The sequence below is a fragment of the Mollisia scopiformis genome (assembly GCF_001500285.1).
Source record: "Mollisia scopiformis unplaced genomic scaffold LY89scaffold_9, whole genome shotgun sequence".
Classification (NCBI taxonomy): Eukaryota; Fungi; Ascomycota; class Leotiomycetes; order Helotiales; family Mollisiaceae; genus Mollisia; species Mollisia scopiformis.
Window position 1 is genome coordinate 1269664 of NW_017263589.1, and position 19631 is coordinate 1289294.

General features: G+C 48.3%; 10 protein-coding genes across 10 annotated transcripts; 4 read left to right on the plus strand and 6 right to left on the minus strand.

The window, feature by feature from the left end:
- Window positions 1–1208: 1208 nt before the first annotated feature.
- LY89DRAFT_560613 (uncharacterized protein) lies at window positions 1209–1466 on the minus strand (the record flags this gene model as incomplete). Its single annotated transcript, XM_018208451.1, has 2 exons — window positions 1209–1346; window positions 1401–1466. Coding segments are annotated over 2 exons (204 nt in total), but the record flags the coding sequence as incomplete, so codon positions are not given.
- A 47-nt stretch (window positions 1467–1513) lies between these two features.
- Window positions 1514–2582, minus strand: LY89DRAFT_696320 (uncharacterized protein; the record flags this gene model as incomplete). Its single annotated transcript, XM_018216825.1, has 3 exons — window positions 1514–1537; window positions 1650–2443; window positions 2498–2582. The coding sequence occupies 3 exons, from the start codon at window positions 2580–2582 to the stop codon at window positions 1514–1516; spliced, it is 903 nt and encodes a 300-aa protein (XP_018073289.1).
- A 1266-nt stretch (window positions 2583–3848) lies between these two features.
- On the plus strand, window positions 3849–5863 carry LY89DRAFT_508045 (uncharacterized protein). Its single transcript, XM_018208050.1, has 5 exons — window positions 3849–4184; window positions 4256–4331; window positions 4636–4769; window positions 4821–5004; window positions 5055–5863. Exons 1-5 carry the CDS (start codon window positions 4143–4145, stop codon window positions 5693–5695), a joined length of 1077 nt encoding a protein of 358 aa, XP_018073290.1. The 5' UTR covers window positions 3849–4142; the 3' UTR covers window positions 5696–5863.
- A 115-nt stretch (window positions 5864–5978) lies between these two features.
- Window positions 5979–6638, minus strand: LY89DRAFT_780906 (uncharacterized protein; the record flags this gene model as incomplete). Its single annotated transcript, XM_018222430.1, has 2 exons — window positions 5979–6448; window positions 6522–6638. The coding sequence occupies 2 exons, from the start codon at window positions 6636–6638 to the stop codon at window positions 6188–6190; spliced, it is 378 nt and encodes a 125-aa protein (XP_018073291.1). The 3' UTR covers window positions 5979–6187.
- A 176-nt stretch (window positions 6639–6814) lies between these two features.
- LY89DRAFT_683768 (PIN domain-like protein) lies at window positions 6815–10934 on the plus strand. Its single transcript, XM_018214756.1, has one exon. The coding sequence runs from the start codon at window positions 6961–6963 to the stop codon at window positions 10825–10827; it is 3867 nt and encodes a 1288-aa protein (XP_018073292.1). The 5' UTR covers window positions 6815–6960; the 3' UTR covers window positions 10828–10934.
- Window positions 10935–11157: 223 nt separating this feature from the next.
- On the minus strand, window positions 11158–12561 carry LY89DRAFT_696323 (o-methyltransferase-like protein; the record flags this gene model as incomplete). Its single annotated transcript, XM_018216826.1, has 5 exons — window positions 11158–11471; window positions 11522–11985; window positions 12034–12157; window positions 12215–12338; window positions 12388–12561. The coding sequence occupies 5 exons, from the start codon at window positions 12559–12561 to the stop codon at window positions 11158–11160; spliced, it is 1200 nt and encodes a 399-aa protein (XP_018073293.1).
- Window positions 12562–13311: 750 nt separating this feature from the next.
- Window positions 13312–14354, plus strand: LY89DRAFT_780909 (uncharacterized protein). Its single transcript, XM_018222431.1, has 4 exons — window positions 13312–13505; window positions 13565–13639; window positions 13701–13806; window positions 13865–14354. Exons 1-4 carry the CDS (start codon window positions 13404–13406, stop codon window positions 14293–14295), a joined length of 714 nt encoding a protein of 237 aa, XP_018073294.1. The 5' UTR covers window positions 13312–13403; the 3' UTR covers window positions 14296–14354.
- On the minus strand, window positions 14355–15417 carry LY89DRAFT_780910 (uncharacterized protein; the record flags this gene model as incomplete). Its single annotated transcript, XM_018222432.1, has 5 exons — window positions 14355–14651; window positions 14705–14814; window positions 14871–14890; window positions 14941–15087; window positions 15249–15417. The coding sequence occupies 5 exons, from the start codon at window positions 15415–15417 to the stop codon at window positions 14498–14500; spliced, it is 600 nt and encodes a 199-aa protein (XP_018073295.1). The 3' UTR covers window positions 14355–14497.
- An 81-nt stretch (window positions 15418–15498) lies between these two features.
- On the plus strand, window positions 15499–17590 carry LY89DRAFT_696324 (DnaJ-domain-containing protein; the record flags this gene model as incomplete). Its single annotated transcript, XM_018216827.1, has 4 exons — window positions 15499–15520; window positions 16324–16457; window positions 16533–17465; window positions 17555–17590. The coding sequence occupies 4 exons, from the start codon at window positions 15499–15501 to the stop codon at window positions 17588–17590; spliced, it is 1125 nt and encodes a 374-aa protein (XP_018073296.1).
- A 129-nt stretch (window positions 17591–17719) lies between these two features.
- On the minus strand, window positions 17720–19587 carry LY89DRAFT_643487 (MFS general substrate transporter; the record flags this gene model as incomplete). The annotated part of the gene is made up of 4 exons (XM_018211796.1): window positions 19162–19587; window positions 18608–19111; window positions 18324–18557; window positions 17720–18269 (listed from the first exon to the last, which is right to left on the minus strand). Exons 1-4 carry the CDS (start codon window positions 19497–19499, stop codon window positions 17720–17722), a joined length of 1626 nt encoding a protein of 541 aa, XP_018073297.1. The 5' UTR covers window positions 19500–19587.
- Window positions 19588–19631: the final 44 nt, after the last annotated feature.

A 19631-nucleotide genomic window follows, 5' to 3' on the forward strand; every position in this document is an offset into this window, starting at 1 on the left:
AGTCTGTCACTAGCAGTAGCGCTTCCTTTCTCCCTCTCTTTCTTTCCTTCCGTCTTAGCGAAGTCTAGAGTTGTAGAAGTTGGAAGAACAGATTTGCCTTCGAATCTTTAATTTAGAGGATGGAGTGAGAGTTGTATCTAGACTCGAGAGCTGGCTGATTCCGCACAGAAAACGATCCATCTACTTCGAAAAATAACGATCTGTCACATAGATTCCAAAATCCGATAACCGATTCAACCCAATTCATTTCCCCACCCATCCACCCAAATCCAAAAACCCCAACCCCACACCCCCCAATCCCCATCCGTATCCAATCCTCTCCCCTCTCGCCCATCTGCACCACCTTCTTGAAACCCAATAACCCCGAGACTGTGACGACATCCAACCTCACGACGTTCAACAACCTCACATCCAAGAAGCGGAGGGGGTAGAACAGCCTACACTACATCCCAATGCTATGTCCGAATAGGGAGATATATCTTACTCTCTCTCTCTATATATATAGAGAGAGGTGAGATAGCAGTCAAGGTGGGCTAGCACGTTCTACCTTGACTGCAACAGATGGCGCGGAAGAGGGATACACTCATGCTGCTGGGTGTAAGTAGATTATATAAGAACTTCAGATTCCTAGCTACTCTTTTTATTTTTCGTTGATGATGGGTTTCTTATGCTATACTTAGGTATTCGGAGTTGGGGGTTTGTCGATAAAAGCCAGCCAGCTAGTCTAAAAACAGAGGAGAGAAATGTCGCTTGGGGGCCGGGCGTAAGAGTTACACACTATTCTACGTTCGATAGATACGCGTTGCTTACTAGGCGAAAGTATGATGGAAAGATACACTGATTCATTGATCTATCTTCACCTTCTTCCTCGACGAGGACGTCCCGGCTTTGGTTGCTTTCCCTGTTCCCGTCCCCGCCATCCACGCCAGCGGCGAAGAAGAAGAAGAAGCAGCAGCCGTCGTAGTTTTCCTGCTTGTTTTCGGAGGAGTGCTCGAGGACAGCGGCTGTACCGTGATGGGCGGTGGTCCTGAGAAAGGAGGACTTTTCTGTGGTTCGGGTAGTGGCCACACTACATCAAATCAAATCAGCTCACTTCAATTCTATGGTGCTTGTGGAGAAGCAAGCATATCTAATACAGAAAGAAACCCAAGACGTTGTTAGGGAAGGGGAATATATGATTATTTACTATGCATGGTAATAGCCCATCCCGGCTCAATAATCGATTCCCAGACCTGCGGCAGTATGATTTCGCCGTTTGGTCCGATCAAGTCGTAATGGCCCTCAAAGACGTGCGGTCCGATGAGGTCAACGTGTAGGAAGGCTTGTTTGATTAATTCTTCCATGCCCTATTTTTCGTGAGTCGAGGGTCAATTTTAAAACGTGTAGCAGTGATAACGTACTCCCCAAGTGGCGCAAAATAGGAAGGGAAAGCTGAATTTTCGTCCTACTGCGTCTTTGAACTTGATCGGCTCTTTGGGTTTATTGTCTGCCTCGAAACGAGGTAGTGTGAATTTCATCTCTGGATCGGATGGTGCATCTGAAGAGGCATTTGGAGTCGCCGGCGTCGAAGATAAGTTGACCTTTTCGAATTCCTGGAACATGTGAGCCTCGGGCGTATTCCAGTCTCGTCTCCCAGCCGCCGCGTTAACTCTCCTCCTGTGAGACTCCACCTGCTCGATCATATGATCCCTTAATTCCTTGTAATTCGCCTCGTGCAGCTTCTGCATGCTAATCTTGAGTTCTTCGCCTTGTTGACTCAGTTCTCCGATCTTACTCATATACTCGTCCCGAACCTCTTTCAAGGCTTCCTCGGCGAGTGCGTCGCGCTCTTTGATGGCCTCTTGCATATCCTCCTGGACTTGACGGAGCTCAGCTTGAAATCTTTCTCGCTCGCGGATCAGCTCGCTTTGGAGCTCTTGTCCTGCTGAGGTCTGATCTAGATCCCGGTTCTGGTTCACCATTTGGTCCTGGATATCTAGCGTCATAGGAACATTCTGCTCGACGAAGTGGTCGATGATCTCTACTGCCGAGCGTCGGTCCCCCGAATGTCGCATTACGGTGCTTCCTTGGTCTTTCATCCAGCCCCAGAATTCTGGTGTAGAGAGTAATTGTGCTTCTCGCTCTGCTCCTTTCTCTCTATCGACTAGTGACCACATGGTGGTTGCGAGGATAACGTTCTTCAGAGCGTCTTTTCCGCATAGTTTCTTGAACATCATGAGGTTCTTTTTCGCGGACCCTTGCATTCTCACGTCTGTAATCCGGTGTAGGTATATGATTCCATTAAGCTTGACTTTCTGGACATAGGACCTCGTAAGAAATGCAGCGAGGTCTTGCAGGACTTCGGTATCGGATCGGCTCGTGTCGTCGAAGCCTGGGGTATCGATGAGATAGACTGTGGTTGATGAATTATATTTAAACGAATAGACGTCCACTCTACTAGTATCTAAAGCCCCAATTTGTTAGCAAGAATCTGGGGAGAGATTGGGGTGCAGCTCACGAGCCGTTAAATCGTGCCCAACTTCGACGGTTTCGTCGCTACACAGGGAAATAAATGAACTCTTCCCAGCACCGGTGACGCCCATGACAGCAATAAAGATACTTTGGGAACTGGAATAATGTTATCATCAAGGTATGGACAGTCGCGGGAAGAGACGCACGTATCAACGAGCCCCTCGGCAACCTCTGCCGTCCAATTTCTCCTAGATTGACGGAAGTCCCCCATTTTGCAGAAGATAGTTGTCTCCTCTGATGGATCTTGAGAATTGACTCGAACACCTCATCTGCCACCACAGAGATAGGTGTCTTTGGCTTATCGTGTGCTCAGATATCCTGGTACGAGCGACGAGGCTGTGGATTTATAATACAACTATGTGATTCCGAGCAGTATCAGCGAGCAGGGCATCGACCTACTGAGCCTCTGTGAATACTGCGCATGACAAACACAATGTGAAATAGTAGGTACAAACTTGTCTCTAGAACGTCCGAGGGATCGAGCTGGTGAAAAGTTGAGGTTTGAAGTTGCATCTTGAGTTTCCCCGCCTCGCTGGACATGGGTGTCATGCAGGTCAGCCTCGTCCTGGAGCAACCTCTGCAGGTTGACCAATAGCAGTTGAGCCCAAGAAGAAGGACATCAAAAGTAGGGAAGACAATGGAACTTATGGGGACAAATCGATCCGAATATCAATGTCTCACTTGAGGTTGAGCTGGGGAAATTCTCAGCAAAAGTGTAACTCGAGATGAATTGCGTGATAGCCAGAACGACAAAGCTCAAACCCCACTTAATGGCTTTGACTAACAATTGGTGCAAATCTTGAGATAACGCGGCTTTCTTTGCAAGAACGCCTTCGCTCCTGTGCAGTGTTGTCAATGAACGACCTCGTCAGTCATAACACAGAATCCCTCCCATGCTTCGGTATATCCTCACAACCATGGATCGACAAATGATCGTCACACGTGATAGGCGGTAATCCCAAATTAGTCAGGTAGTCAGGCACAGCCACAATAGCTCGAAGTACCGGAGACGTCGGTTCGCGGAGGAACAGAGTTCGAACCATTCTGCATGTAGTTAATAAGCGTACGCCAGTTCAGAATTTCAAGATTGTTTAATTTCCCAGAGCTTGAGGTTGTGACGTCGACGGTTCCTCGGTTGAGGCTCGAAATTCTAGACTGTGGCTTTTCGATTTCTCCACTGACGATGTGAAGTATCCGGATTGAGAATTGAGCACGGATCGAGGAGAATATCCTGGGTGAAAATCATATCAAACTGGGAACAGCTGTCTCAATTCGGAGCGTTTTGAATGAAGGGACTTTCAAGGGTCCAAAAACCTGCAAGGAAGCAGCTTGGAAGAGCGGTTGGCTGAGTGAGGGAGAGCAGCTGCGTAGTGGCTAGTTCGCGGCTAGCGTTGTTGTGAATGCGCCCCAGGCTACGTCACCGCCATGTCTCGTCATATGGAGGATCGTCAACAGGTAAAGTGAAGCTAAAGGGCACAACACCACCACCGAAGCTCTTCCTTCTTCTCACGCAAACAACTCCTTCCCTCAAAAACACAATCACAGCTCTCGCACCTTCTCGATAGTTATTATCTACTACCGCTGTACGAAATAAGAACAACGAGAAAGAAGATCCTACAACACTCGTCGCAATGCATCGCACGTACTCTATGAGACAATCGCGGGCTCCTACCGTAAGCTCTCTCCTCGGCACGCGCTACGAGACAAATAAGCAAAAGGAATACCTACTGATACTTCTTCACAGGCCTCGCAGCTCCAGAACCCTCCTCCACCATCGTCGAGCACAAAGTCGGGCAGATTGTTCGGAAAGGGTGGTATCGGTCAGTGAAGCCTTCTCATTTTTCGATGACGTTGTATACAAATACATCATCACTCCACGATATATCAGTGGGTTGAAGCTGGATGGGAGGATTGCGACCAAAGATCAAGATTCAGTCGGTCAATGGGTCGTGGTGAAAGTGGCATGTTGCTATTTTCAAGCCCTGCCTACAAGTGTCGCATGCTCCCATCAAGCTTCAGGTCCTTCGCCACGATGCGCAATGACTGTCTCTGCTACCCTCGACTGTGTGGCTTCTGCTTTCGATGCCTTTTGTGATATTTTCGTGCTAACATGTATCGAAATAGGCCATGCTCTCCGTCGTCAAACTGCCGGTCAATTCGGCCCTGATCTCGCAAAGAAGCTCTCCCAGCTCGTGAAGATGGAGAAGAACGTCATGCGCTCCATGGAACTCGTCGGACGTGAGCGCATGGAAGTTGCTGTAAGTTAGGAAATTTGGCGCAAATTGAAGAAGCTTGCTGATCTTCCCTAGCAACAACTCTCTATCTGGGGTGAGGCTTGCGATGATGATGTTTCGGATGTCACGGACAAGTTGGGCGTCTTGATTTACGAGATTGGCGAGCTTGAGGATCAGTACATTGACCGTTATGATCAATACCGTGTTACCATCAAGAGCATCCGAAACATTGAGGCTTCCGTTCAACCCAGCAGAGACCGTAAGATTCACAATTCACAGAGATCTGTATTATGCTAATCACGTGAATAGGCAAGCAAAAGATCACCGATCAGATTGCCCAGCTCAAGTACAAGGAGCCCAACTCCCCCAAGATCGTCGTTCTCGAGCAAGAGCTCGTCCGCGCCGAAGCCGAGTCCCTCGTCGCCGAAGCACAACTCTCCAACATCACCCGCGAGAAGCTCAAGGCTGCCTACACCTACCAATTCGATGCTCTCCGCGAGCACTGCGAGAAGCTTGCCATCATCGCAGGCTACGGAAAGCACCTCTTGGAGCTGATTGACGACACTCCCGTCACCCCAGGCGAGACCCGCGCAGCATATGACGGATACGAGGCCTCCAAGGCCATCATCCAAGATTGCGAGGACGCGCTCACCAACTGGGTTACTGCCAATGCGGCCGTTTCCTCCAAGCTGTCTACCCGTGCCCGCACCCTGTCTCAGCGTCGCCGTAACAACATCCAGCGTAACCCCGAGGGACATGATCTCACTGGTCAAGATGCCCCAATGAATGACCGCGAGTCCGGTCTCTGGGTCCCAGCTAGTGCTCACAAGGGCGGTGAGGATTATGAGGATGAGGAGGAAGAGGAGGAGGAGGAGGTTGCTGCTCCTTCTATCCAGGATAGTGCTCTGAATGGTGAGGCTAGAGGCCGTCAAGAGACTGTTGCCGCGTAAAGAAACAAACGGGAAGGGAAGGGAAGGGGTGGAGTCACTTTGGTTTTTTATCGAACTATTCCCAGGATCTCCTTGGTTTTTCCTGATCTGCTGGTTTCACTGCTGCAGGAGATTGATATGTGGTGGTAATAAGTAATTCTTTATGATGGGACGCTGGAGCTGGAGGGTGGATTTGTATTTGTAGTCGGCAATAAAAAAGCTCGAGGTTTTTTGCAACTTGTGCCTGACTATTTGTGATCTGCTTGTAGATCTTATGATTAAGGGTCGACGTGCATATTGAAGGTTTCCTCTGCTCGGGCCGTGCCTTATTTCTCGGGTGTGAAAGCCGGACCTCTTATGTCGCCACGTCAATGCCATATTGACGAAGTTTTCGAGATGTGTTCTGCGGCTCGGCATATGCGTTGCCTCCGTCCTTGCTCTCTGCAAGTACTGACCAAGTTCCCACTCCTCCAACAATCAAACATTATTCCCCGAACCCTCAATTTTCAACCCTCAACCCAAAGCACACCCCTCCCCCTCACTCCCTCCAACCCTCTCATTCTCCTTCTTCCCACTCCCAACCCCAAACCGTTCCCTCTCCTCCCTACTCAACTGGCTCTCAAACGCCTCAACCTCAACCTTGGTAATATACTCTCCCGGCACGACCACCAGGCCGAGGTACCGCGACGTTAGGTCTTGCGTTGTTGTTCCTGGTTCTTTGGGCGGAGGCGGGAGTCGATATTCGAAGGTTTGGGAGAGGATTATGTTTTGGTCCTGTGGGGGTGTTAGGGGGTGAGAAGGAAAGAGGGAGGAGGGGAAAGGGAAGAGGAAGAGGGAGGGGACGAACGGAATCGGTGCATTTGAATTGTCCTAAGAACATTCTCGTGTCGGTGGTTGTTACGCGGAGGGTTTTGCCCAGGAGGGAGGCGAGGTAGGATTCTGCTTGGGTTTTTGTTTGTGCCATTGGGAACATCCTTTCTTTCTTTCGAACAAAGATGAAGATGTGGTTCTCCTTTTGATCGAGGAGAAAACGAGGGGTTCGGCGATAAGATAGTAAGTGTCACGTGAAGACGCGAACGCCGGTGCGTCATTGTCTTTTCAGGCGTCAGGACTTTCGAGCTTGTTCATGTTCTCACAATACCAGGCGCCGTGAAGTCGATGGGATGTGCGAGCAGAGTAGAAGGGTCATGACGATGGGTGTTTGGATTCATCGTTCTCTTTCCACTGCCACTCCTTAATTACCTCTACCTTTCGTGTCCACGACACTCCATTAAACTGCCCTCACCATGGGAGTAACAGGCCTCTGGCCCATCCTCGCCCCCTCCGCACGCCCAACTCCTCTGCCGACATTAAATCGCAAACGCCTCGCAGTCGACGCCTCGATCTGGATCTACCAATTCCTGAAAGCGGTCCGCGACAAGGAAGGCAATGCGCTGCGCAACTCCCACATCGTGGGCTTTTTCCGCCGTATCTGCAAATTACTCTACTTCGGCATCAAGCCCGTCTTTGTATTCGATGGCGGCGCACCAGCGTTGAAGCGACAGACTGTGCTTGGGAGGAAACGGAGAAGAGAGGGCAGGAGAGAAGATGCTGTGAGGACAGCGGGGAAGTTGCTGGCGGTGCAGATGAAGCGGAGAGGTGAAGAAGAAGAAGAGAAGCGGAAACAAGATAGGGAGAGAGCACGGGACGGTCTGCCGAGTATAGAAGATGAGGAAGAAGCCATTCCCGAGGATTTGGTGTATGTGGGCGAGATGGGCATGTCAGCCGCCGAACGCCAACAGACGCGCAAGTTCAAGAAAACGGATCAGTATCACCTCCCCGACCTAACGAACGGTATCGAAGGTATGGGACAACCAAATGACCCGAGAATCATGAGTGCCGAGGAATTAGAGGAGTATGCGAGGCAGTTTCATGATGGCGAGGATGTCAATCTGTATGATTTCAGCAAGATTGATTTTAACGGCGAGTTTTTCCTTAGTCTGCCGCCGGGGGACAGGTATAATATCCTGAATGCGGCGAGGTTGAGGTCTAGGTTGAGGATGGGGCTTAGTAAGGAGCAGTTGGAGGAGATGTTTCCGGATCGGATGGAGTTCTCCAAGTTCCAGATCGCGAGAGTGAAGGAGAGGAATGAGTTAACGCAGAGGCTCATGAATTTAAATGGGATGAACGATATGGCGGGTGTTGGGGGAGGCCGGATTGCTGGGGAGAGAGGGAGGGAGTATGTGTTGGTGAAGAATGATGGTGTTGAGGGTGGTTGGGCGTTGGGTGTTGTGAGTACGGATAAGACGGTCGGGCAGAGGGAGAAGCCGATTGATGTTGATGCATTGCATCCAACGGTCCAGAATCTGGTGAGCGATGAAGACGAAGATGATTTTGAGGATGTTCCTATTGAGGGTCTGAATCGATTACCGAAGGCCAAAACCTATCCTCGAGCTCAGGAATTTGATGAAGAGAGGCAGAAGTTTTATGAGTCGAGAAATGGGCGACAGACTCGAGAAGTTTTCGAGGATCCAGTTTCGCTATTCGTTGACGATAATCCAATGGAAGAGTCGTCCAATGGAAATGGATATACATTTGACGAAGAAGATGAGGAACTCAATCGAGCTATTGCTATGTCTTTACAACAAGAGGACGTGGATGTGGGATCACATGTGGATGAGGAACAGGATCACATCAATCAAGCTATCGCACTATCTCTCCAGAAGAATCACCGACAAGAGGAGTCCGACGAGGAAGAAGAGTTTGAAGATATCATGATGCCAGAATACCAACAGAAGGCAGTACAAGAACCAAAACCCATCACAAGCTCTGGTGGTCGAATGGTTGCACATATTGTCAACAATCGAGCAAATGCTGCTGTGCCAAAACGGAAAGCTGTGGACATCAGCAGCGACAGTGACGAGGAAATGGATCTACAAGCTGCACTCGCCAAAGCTAGGAGACAGAAAGCTCCGGATTCCAGACCGAAGAAGCCAGCGCCAGTTGTCTCGAATCTGAAAAACCCTTTTGATGGCCCATTGCCATTTGAAAAACTAGATTTCAAGACTTCTATCTTTGGAAAGAAGAACCAGATGTCTGATGCAGTGGCCGAAGGTGGTGAGGGAGAAGAAGAGGATGGCATGGCTGGTGGCTTTGACAACGACCTTGAGGACGATGCTCCTAGGCCTCTACCACCGTGGTTGGCTAGCGGTGGAGATATTCGATCACAGGTTGAGATACAGAAGAAACGAGATCAAGAATTGAATGCAGAAGACAGAGAAGTCGCTGAAGAAGAGGAACGCCAGTTCAGGAGACAAAACGCGCCCATCCAGATTGATTCTTCAGACGAGGAAAGCGATGTTGAAGTCGTGGATAAGCCGCCAACGCCAAAAGCTAAACCAAACCTAGAATCCGAAACGTTTGGTGAAGTGGCTGAGAATATTAGGGCCGAACCGCCTGTGTCTGAGATTCCGCAGAACAGGCAACCATCAGTCGAGCAAGAAAATGAACCGGCTCAGGACTCTGAAGCTGAAGAGATCGACTGGTCTGAGAGTAACTATGGTGATGCTACCACCAAGTCTGCGAAGGTGATTGATACAATGACTTCATCTGGCGATAGAACGGACATTGTCGCTTCGAAATCTACGTCACCTGAACCAGACTTTGAAGACGTTGAATTGCCAGTTGACGATAGTGAGGTCAGACAAGCTTCTTCAACAAATACTGCAGCAAGGAAGAGTCCTAGTCCAACATTCGAAGATTTCAATATGCCAGATTCTACGGCAGCTTTTCCATCAGATCACGCTGCTGCTTCCGGAGTTCCAGGCCTTCCCACCGATGAGTCTCTTGAACGTCAGCGAGCCGAAGAAGATGCCGAATTCGATCTTAGCGATCCGGATGACGAAGAAATGCTTGCCCAAATGGCTCTTGAAACGGAAGAGCATGCTCGATTCGAAAGTACTTTGAATCACAAATCCGAGCGGGAGAATCAAGAAGCCTACGAGCGTGATATCAAAGCTCTTCGCAACCAACAAAAGAAAGATCGTCGAGATGCAGATGAGGTCACAAATCAGATGATCACTGAATGCCAGATGCTTCTTCGACTTTTCGGCCTCCCATACGTCACTGCTCCTATGGAAGCTGAAGCCCAGTGTGCGGAATTGGTGAGCTTGGGTCTAGTCGATGGTGTTGTCACGGATGATTGTGATATCTTTCTCTTTGGTGGCACGAGAGTCTACAAGAATTTGTTCAACAGCAACAAACTAGTCGAGTGCTACCTTTCCAACGACATTGAGAAAGAACTATCTCTTAATCGCGATCAACTCATTGCTTTCGCACACCTTCTGGGCTCGGATTACACAGAAGGTCTTGCAGGCATAGGACCCGTCACCGCAGTCGAGATCCTCTCAGAGTTTCCGTCCACGAAAGGTTTGGAAGAATTCAAAGAGTGGTGGTTATCAGCACAACACAGTTCCAAACCCCTCAACACAGAGCCCTCGACGTTCCGTAAAAAGTTCAGAAGATCACAAGCGACGAAACTCTTCCTCCCTCCAGGCTTTCCCTCTCCAGCAGTGACCGAAGCATATTTGAAACCAGATGTAGACGCCAATCCTGAACCTTTCCAATGGGGTGTTCCAGACTTGGATCGACTGCGAGACTTCCTCATGGCAACCATAGGCTGGACCCAAGAACGAACAGACGAAGTTCTCGTCCCTGTGATCCGAGACATGAATCGCCGCGAACAAGAAGGAACTCAAAGTAACATCACGCGTTTCTTCGAAGGAGCGGTCGGTGCTGGTGCTGGCGGCGTCGTGGGTAAAGAGAGAGCAGTGGGAAGCAAAAGGATGAAAGACGCTGTCAATAAACTCAAGGCGAAGAAATCGGCCAGGGAAGGAAGCGTGTTGACGAGGACGTACTCGGATGAGGCGAGAGAGTGGGCAGCAAAGAATGATATTGGGTGGACGGAGAAGGAACAGGCTAAGCATGCTAGGAAGAGTGGGAAGCGGAAGGAGAAGAAGAAGAAGGATGTCACGGCTGCTGTAGAGAGGATACTTGCTGCGGGTGAAAGTGACGGCGAGGATGAGAGTACTAGTGGTGATGAGTATAGAAAGGAAGGAATTAGGAGTAATGGGAAAGGAAAGGGAAAGGCGGCTCGGAAAAGGGCTAAGGTTTAGAGGCGTTTCAGCGGAAATATATCTTGCTTGTATGGATTTACACCCGCGATGATAAGGTGGAATAATCTCTGAGCTAGGTAGAGAAGATATTATTACCTTGACATCTGAATGAATTTAAGCCTTCATAGATCTAGGCCAGTGCTTCCTGTACTGACGACGTCTGGGCTTTCTCAACTGTTCAACAAGTGTTGAAGGTATGAATACTATCAGGTACCTAGGTAATTAGTCTTCAAAACCAGAAGTCCAATTCTTTCCATAAAAATCTATAAAAGTTGAGTTTCTTTGGACTACTCAACCTCACAACACTACGGTCCCACACCACCCACTTCCTCACTTTAGCAAACACTCAATAACAGTCTGACTGCCCACCATCTGCCTCCAGATCTTCACCAACCTCAACCCAGCCGAATCTAGCAACTCCGAGAACTCTTTCTGCGACCTCTCCTTCCCGCCAATAATCAGCATGCAGAGATCCATCCAATACACCGTTTTATCGACTCCTTCAGGCTTTTCTGGGACGACCATTTCGCCGATTAGGAGACGCGAGTCCGGAGCCATGGCTGAGGCGATGTTGTGTAGGATCGTGAGGCATTCGGCGTCTTGCCAGTTGTGCATTATACGGCGGAGGTAGTAGATCTGCGCATCTAACCCACCATTAGTTTGTCACAAAGTAATTTAGAAGGAAATTGTTCACTCTTAACAGGCTGCGGTTCAAAGAAATCAATAATCATCTTCTCAATCCCCAACAACTGCTCATCAGGCACCGCATCCAGAACCGCCTTCCGATCCTGCAAAATGACTCTCCCCCGCCCCATATCTCCGCCCGCAGCCTCAAGCTCCTTCTTAATCTGCAGTAAACTCTGACCCTTCCCACCCGCTACATCGACAATAAACGGTCGGTCGTGATCTGCACTTTTATCCAGCAAGGAAGCAAAGGGGAACATGCCGAGGACAGGTAACGCGTTTTCCTGCGTCGTCATGGCGGTGTTGAAGCGCTTTAACCGGTCCGGATGGTCGAGCAGCACTTCGTAGAATACTTTGCCTTCGGAGTTGTTGGCCCATGAGTAGGGTGAGAGGCGCGGGTTGAGGATCGAGTCGGGTTTGTGGGTTGTCATGTAGCCGGGTAGGGAGTAGGCTACGGGGGCGATTTCATCGACGCTGGGGTTGTCAGAGTTTTGCTGGAGGATTATTGGGCGGGGGGTATACCATAGGTCCCAGAATTCGACTTCTGGGGTGTCGAGGTATGCTAGGGAGAGGGGTGTATGGGAGAATGTATCGGCGCCGTGCGATTTTAGGATTCCGGTTGAGGTCAAGATTCGCATTAATCGAGCTTTCATCAGAGTCAGAACTCTCTGTTTTGTATGTTACCCTGTGTTGGAAAACATACACAGTACTTCTTCATTCTTCCCCGTGACAATAGCGAGTTGCTTGGCTGTAATTGGCTCCTGGCGGGGTATTTTGTCCAAGACTCCCATTTGGCGTAAAGTTCGGACAGCTGATGTTTCCGAATACTTTCATTTCATCAGCTAAATTTAATCATTGACTCGTGAGAATACATACATTGGTGAGCTGTCTGAACATAGCTTCCGCTGGGCTTTCCAGTCGGTAGTGCAGCGCTTCTACCATGCCAAGCATCTTAGCTCGCACCACACGATCTGGTTGCTCTTCATTGTATGATTTAGCTTCTGCGAGGAGAGCTTCAATTGAAGCTACTAATTCTCCGTTGGTCGACATTTTGAGATTTAGTGGTAGAAGGTAGGAAATGTCAATTCATGAGGTTGATAAGTGACCCCACTATGCTGCGGGGTCAACGATAGAGCTGCATGAGGAAGGAGATAAGTGCTTCACGTGATGCTATTCCGAGTTTGCTGAGTATTCTTTGTGTAGAGTATTCCAGATGGTATGTTGAAGACATTTTCCTCTGTTAATTTAAGTGGACTGTCTCTGGCACGATTTCTTCTAGCAAGCTAAGTTGCGTCAATCCTTCTTACAGCACTCGGTACAAAGTTCAACACATAAAGAGAATCATGTCATCAGCGGGAGTAAGGGCAATTGAAGTTCTACGAATCTGCCAAAAAAATGATGCTACTTAACCCCTTTTAACTTGATCTCGAAGCTTTACATTGAGCTCAACTACAGGTGATTTTCTTCTCTACAAGTTCAAGTATGGCTCCCATTCTCCAAATCTGACCCCTCAAGAAAGAATTTTTAGCTGCGCCGTCCAGTAACAGATATCGGGCTTCCCGATAAGATCGCGAAACTCAAACATCATAGCGAATCTGATTGCTCTGATCGTGTAATTCTTCCATCTCGTATTTCCTCCTCTGTAAACTCGAATCTTACAGACGAATTTAGCCGAACGCTAGCCCCGTTCTGGGCTCGCTAACCCCTATTGTGGCAGTGTCCCCGACTTAGCGAGTATACTTTAAAATAAACTTAAAGCTGTGCCCCAGGAGTCATACCGATTTAATGTCCGCATCGAATCTCTTAAAGATCGTGTTGCCCGACTTCTAGATTCGCGAGAACGATCTTAGATTTGAAGCGTCAACTTGACTTTTTCGATACTACAAGAAAAGATGAAGCATTTCAGCACGTTCGCACTGTCAGCGCTGGGCTTTGTGTCAGTGGGCAAAGCACAGCCCTCCGTATGGTGGTTGAACCAGAATTGGACTGACATGGTAAGATGGCTGAAGTGGGTGCCTGTAATGAAGTACAGCCAGCTAACCAAGTTGGGCAGGCAATCCCTTTTGTTGACTACTCAGCCGAGGATTCCACAGACTATTTTGCGTATCCAGGAACGCTATTGGGATCTGTGAGTGGGATTCTGAGTTTAAGCAAAGCGAATGGACAGAGAGAAGAGCTAACTTGCATAGTCAGGAGCTGAATCGACATATGGCGTATTCTGCGCTGCCGAATCGACGTCTCAATGCTTCGGAGACTCGGGCTGGACATCCATGACTCTTGTCACAAGTCCAAAGAGTATGTATTCCTCGATACAATGTATAAATGTTCCAGAAACTGATCAGCTCCTCTTTAGCTATGGAAATCATCTTCGAGGAAGTCGGCGCATACATGACGACCGGCTGTACTCTGACTGGAACGCCTTTCCCAACCACCGGCACCTGCTCGGAAACCTTTACCACATCAAACGGAACTTCCGTGTCGGATAGTAGCACTACGTATCTGGTCCCAAGCACGAGTACAGATCCGATCGATGGATTTGTGTTGTCAAAGAATATCTACACCGCAACTGTGGCGGTGATCGATGCAACAGTAACGCCCAGTTCAGGGTCATCATCGACTGCCTCATCAACTGGTGGCAAAACCGGAGCTAGTTCGAGTCCGATAGGAAGTGGTTCGAGTACGTCCGGAAGCGGCACTGCTACGCATAATGCTGCGATGATCACGGGTGCTTCGTCGTGGATGTTACTTGCGGGGGCTATCGCAGGAGCTGCTGTTGGGGTATGAAACGAGAGAAGAGATGATTAAACGATGTGATTGTAATGACTATAGACTAATGCCGAAACGACTGAGAATCAGTCTGTAATTGCCAAAGTCCATCCCAGTCTACGTAATATAAGTGAAGTTTCTGGCTAACCCCTCATTTTCATCAATCGATACCAGCCACCACTAACCACCTCAACTGCAAGCCTCCAGGAAGCAGATTCGATTATTCTGAAGTTTGCTGGATCACTTCAAGTGGCGAGAAGAACTCGAAAAAGTCAATCGTGCATTTACTTGTCCCCTCATCCTTCCCAAAAGAACCTTGAAGATTAGTCATACTTGTGTTCCAGCCAGTCAAAGGTGGACCATTCAATTGAGGTCTTGCATATTAGTATGAAACTTCAAACAGAATAGATGACATTAAAACACTTACTTAGCACACCAACTGAGATCTTTAGTGCTTGAGACTATGGTGATGTCTTTGAAGAGGGTGAAGTTCCAATCCCAGGCAACACCGTCTTGAAGTTCGATCGCTAGAACAGCCTGTGATATATAGCTTAGCATGTAGCTAGATGATAGGAAAGGATGGTAAAGCTCACTTGGGTGTATGAGAAGATTCCTGGCCGATATTAGCTACCCTGCGGCATGAAATAAATGGGGAAGAGATACCTTCTGGCGAGGTCTCGCTGTGGTTCGGAAACACCAAACCCCTAGCATTTGGAACAAAGATGCTAGTGTTCCATTCATTTATATAGAAATCAGTGGTGGTGTTATACCAGAAGGTAGAAAAAGTGTCAATTGTAAAGCCAGCTTTCCCTGCCACTGTTAGTCAGCTTATCGTCCAAATTCACAATTCAAGGTAAAGAATACCGTAGACTTACGTTGATTGAGTGACGGGTGGGTGCTAATACTGTTGGATCAGGGTTAGATGAAAAGTGTACTATGCGGCGGGTAAGTTGCTACCGAGTGTTGCTTACTTGCTTGGAAATTCGTATTCGATATTTGTAGAACCTGTTCAAGAGGCGTTAAAGAGTGGAAAGATGCTGCTGTCGTTTCCAGCTCGAAGGCCTGCCCAGACGGTAGCACCGACTGGGATATCTTCTGGTACAATGGATGTGCTCGTGAACTACTTCGAATTAGAGACATGACTTGAATGGTCTTCTATAACAACCTCTTGTATCATAGCTTCATCAGAGACAGTCCAAGTAGCTGTGTAGAGCGTGCTGGATGCCGCAAACCTCAAGTGGAGGCAGAAAGCCAAGAAAGGGGCAAGTAGGAATTGATGATTCATTGTGCGGAAGGTGGAAAGCCCTTAGGGATTGGTCGCGAATGAAGTTTGCTGAGTGAACTGGTGTAGATAATTAAGATCCGGAGGGAGAGGAGAAGAAGGTTCCCAATGATATAGACTTCTCAAGAAATAGACAAACTCAGAAAGAATGATGAATACGATACGCCAGTGCAAGACAGTCAGACAGAGTTTTCATGGTAACCAAACGAATGCTGTGGCCATTTGAAGAAGAAGAGGAAATCTAGGACTAGTTCCTCAAACTGGACTGTTCGAAAAACGTATGTCTTGATTGCACGATCTTCGTGTTTGCAGTTCCTATGTATAAATTCCGGGCTTCAGCTTGCATATCCACGTTCTTTGTCCCACTAAAATCTGAAGGCCAAACCGAAATGGAGTCATAGTTGTCGCGGACTGGAGTATCTGGTGGTAGCTGGTTCCAAGGTATCGCTATAGAAGCATATGGAATCAATGTTGGATAGAATTGCGTAAGATGAACAGGCTCATTCATATCATTAGTAAAGAGCTGCTTGTTCAAGTCAGGGATACGCTCCTTCTGTAACAATTCAGAACGTGATAGCCGTAATTGAATTATTATTTTCTGGTGGCTTTCAAAGTCACGGGAAGCGCAGTGCGACCTGACTTGCATTGACAACCAACTGTGCAACTATAAGGCTCTACGATCAAGCTTTAGTCTTGCTGCAAACGCACAGTGGATATGAACTGAGAGCAATTAATCTGAGTCATGGTACCAGCACCAATTACAGAGGATTATTATATGGTCCTTGAAGTGGTGCAAACTGCTACGCCGGAGCAAATCAATCGATCATACAAACGGCTAGCGCTAAAGCTCCATCCAGATCGAAATACCAAGCACGATGCTACTGAAGCCTTCCAACTAGTACGTGATCCTCCAAGGTCAAGTTGATATTTCTGTCGGTCGTCAAAAGCTGTGTGCTGAAATCAAACATTGAAGCTCGGGAGAGCCTACGAGACATTGAAGGACGAAAGCAAACGCCGAAGCTACGATCTCATCTACCCTTCCTTAGCTCGAAATCGTCCCACTCCGCAAACCACACAAACACCCCGTCCAACTCCTACTTCGAACTCGCAACCGGGAGCGCTCAGCGAAGCAGCACAAATTGCTGCACTTCGAAAATCGAAACAAGAACGTGCTGCACGATGGCAAACCAAGAAAACCGCCTTCGACTCTTCACTTTTCGAATTGCGAAAAGATATTCGAAGGTTGGAGCAACAAATTAAAAATTTGGATAGTATTACAGCAGCTGAGGCAGCAGAAGAAGCACAGAAGAATAGTTGGGGAACATGGTTGCTGTCACCAATATACAAGAAGGCAGAGGTCGGTGAAGAGGAGAAAGCATGCAACTCTATCCTAAGGCAAGAGAGAAGAATTGAAAAAGATATGAAAGAGAGGCGACTCGGCTTAAAGAAAGCGGACTTGGAGAAAGAGGAGAACAGAGTAAAGACGGCGAAAGGGGAGATCGATGCTGCGGATTCGGTTGATGAAAGGAAGATACGAGTCATCGAAGAAAGGATAAAAGCGAGAGAAATGCAAGAGAAGGAGAGGGTCGAGAGAGAAAGACAAGCGAAGATTTGGAAGCAGCAGCAGGAAGAACGAGAGAGGCAAGCAAAAATTTGGAAACAACAGCAAGAGCAGCAGAAGAAACGTGAGCAAGAAGCGGCAGAGGCGCTAAGAAAGCAGCAAGCAGAGCAGAGAGCAGCTGAGCAGAAACGGCAAGAAGAACAGGCCCGGATGTGGCAGAAGATTCTCGATGATCAAGCCAAACATAGCCGGGAACGATACCCTCACCTCAATAGTGATGGCTCGTTTACATCAAGTCGCAAAGCGTCTACATCAACCTTCCGTCATGATGGCTGGTGGCCAAAAGTTCAAGGTCGCACAGCTTGCCCCGAATGCTCTGAAGTCTGGACCTATTTGTTGCAATGCCCGAGCTGTGATATGAAGGCGTGCCCTAGATGTCAGAGTTCGATACGGCCGAGGAAGCCGCGTAGTGCAGCGCCGAGGAGCGAGCGAAGGACCCCTCCACGACCAGAATACTTCTATGAAGATTATTGAGTTTGTAGTGAGATAGATTAGTTTCAATAGGTCTTCAAAACAAGAACCGAGTTGCGTGAGGTCACTCAATCTCTCTTCACCCCAACCTTGCCCATTCGCCTTAATCCAAACGCACCAACAATGCACGCAACTCCCATCGATGCAAAAGCAGTCCAGAATCCTGCCCGATACCCTGCCAACAACCCTTCCTCCTTTCCTATTCCTTTCTCCGCTTCATGTTCCGTAATCGAAGCCGCTACAACAGACATCAACGTGAGTCCTAGACTAGTTCCAAATTGCGCGACTGTGCTGAATACAGCCCCCGCTAGCGCTTGCGTATTCGCTGGAAACTCCTCTGACACAGCAAGTAGACCGATGGTGAATAAGATATCACACGACAACGGCGAGAGAAGCTGTGCGGGAAACGCCGCATACCAATATGGCCAGTGCGAAGAAATGATGGCCATGAGAAGAGGAGATCCGGCACTGAGGACAAGGGCGAGTACGACCAAGAGGTAAGGGCTAGTCCGGTGGATAAGTAGTCCTGTTGTAAGCTGAATCAGGAAGCCTACTACAAGAGAAGGCAGTATGCGCAAGGAAGCTCCTAGGGCTGATGTGTGCTGAACTTCTTGGAAACTAAAGGTGTGTAAGCACTTTGTATGGTTGGAATATTACTGGGACCGAACTTACAAAAGCGAGCAGAAGACCTCCATTGCATTTGCAACGGCATTGGAGAATAGTACTGAAAGGCAGACACTAGTGAATACCATGTTTCTCCAAAGCGAGTTAGGAATGAGAGCCGGAAGGCGCAAGCGTTCGCGATGCGCTTCCCAAATGATGAATACTGGGATGAGAGCAACGCTGATTATCAACAGAGCAATATTCGCCGGGCGAGAGATGTAAGAGACAGAGCTACTCAGTGACCTAGCTCAGAGTCAGATGTTTCCCTTTGGTCAGAATGAGGAGTGACTTACGCAAGAATATAGGAGAAAAGTGCGAGAGATGTCGAGGCTATCAATGCTCCAATCCAATCAATCTTCTTCAACTTGCTAAGAATAGACCCCTCAATCGCAGCATCTTTGGGCAAGGCCCATAGACTAATCGCAAAAAGCGCCAGAGAAAGACTTCCACAAAGGTAGTACGAGAATCGCCAGCCCACAGTGTCAAGAATAACACCCTCAAGCACCATACCCATGGAAAATCCAATTGGTTGCACAAAACCAAGACAAGAGAATCCGATATTGCGTTTCCTGCCACTTGGAGCGGCATTTGCGACAATAGCCACGGAAGTCGGCAGGCAAAGCGAGACTGCAATTCCTTGCATTGCGCGAAACATAATCAATTCAATGCCTGTACGAGCTAAACCGCATGCAAGAATGAAGATACTGGTCAAGAAGCAACCTAGCAGATTAACACGTTTGGAACCGATCACGTCGGCGATAGAGCCTGCCAGGAGTAGGCAGGAACTGCTCGTCAAGCTATTATCGTCAGTATTGAGAACCGTCTTTGAATGACAGGAAAGACTTGCTAGTATACTGCGGATGGCCATAAAATGAGATTCTGTGACAACGAAAGATCTGATGCCATTCTTGGTAGGCCGATAGTGATGAATCCGTTGCACAGACTGCCAAGAAAATTGACGCCTGTCAGGACTATGATGATGAGTATAACGCGCCCTTGTTTCAAGGTTCCATCTTCAACATCAACAGGCAATTGCGAGAAGCTGGCTGAAACAGATTTCCGCCCCTCAGGGGCATTTGAATCGAGGACTGGGTGTGATATTGAGAGAGAGCTCCGTGGCTCTTTGGGCAAGAAATCATTTCTTTTCGTTCGAAGCAGCTCAACAGCCGACAAGATATCTGACATGGCGAATGGCAAATTCGGGATTGTCACTAACGGAATTTAACTTGAGGGACGGAAAGGATTTGTGTAACAAAATCCCAAGATTCTCGAGATTCTTTTAAGGGTGGGAGCGAAGAGTCAGAGAAAGGGCGCGAA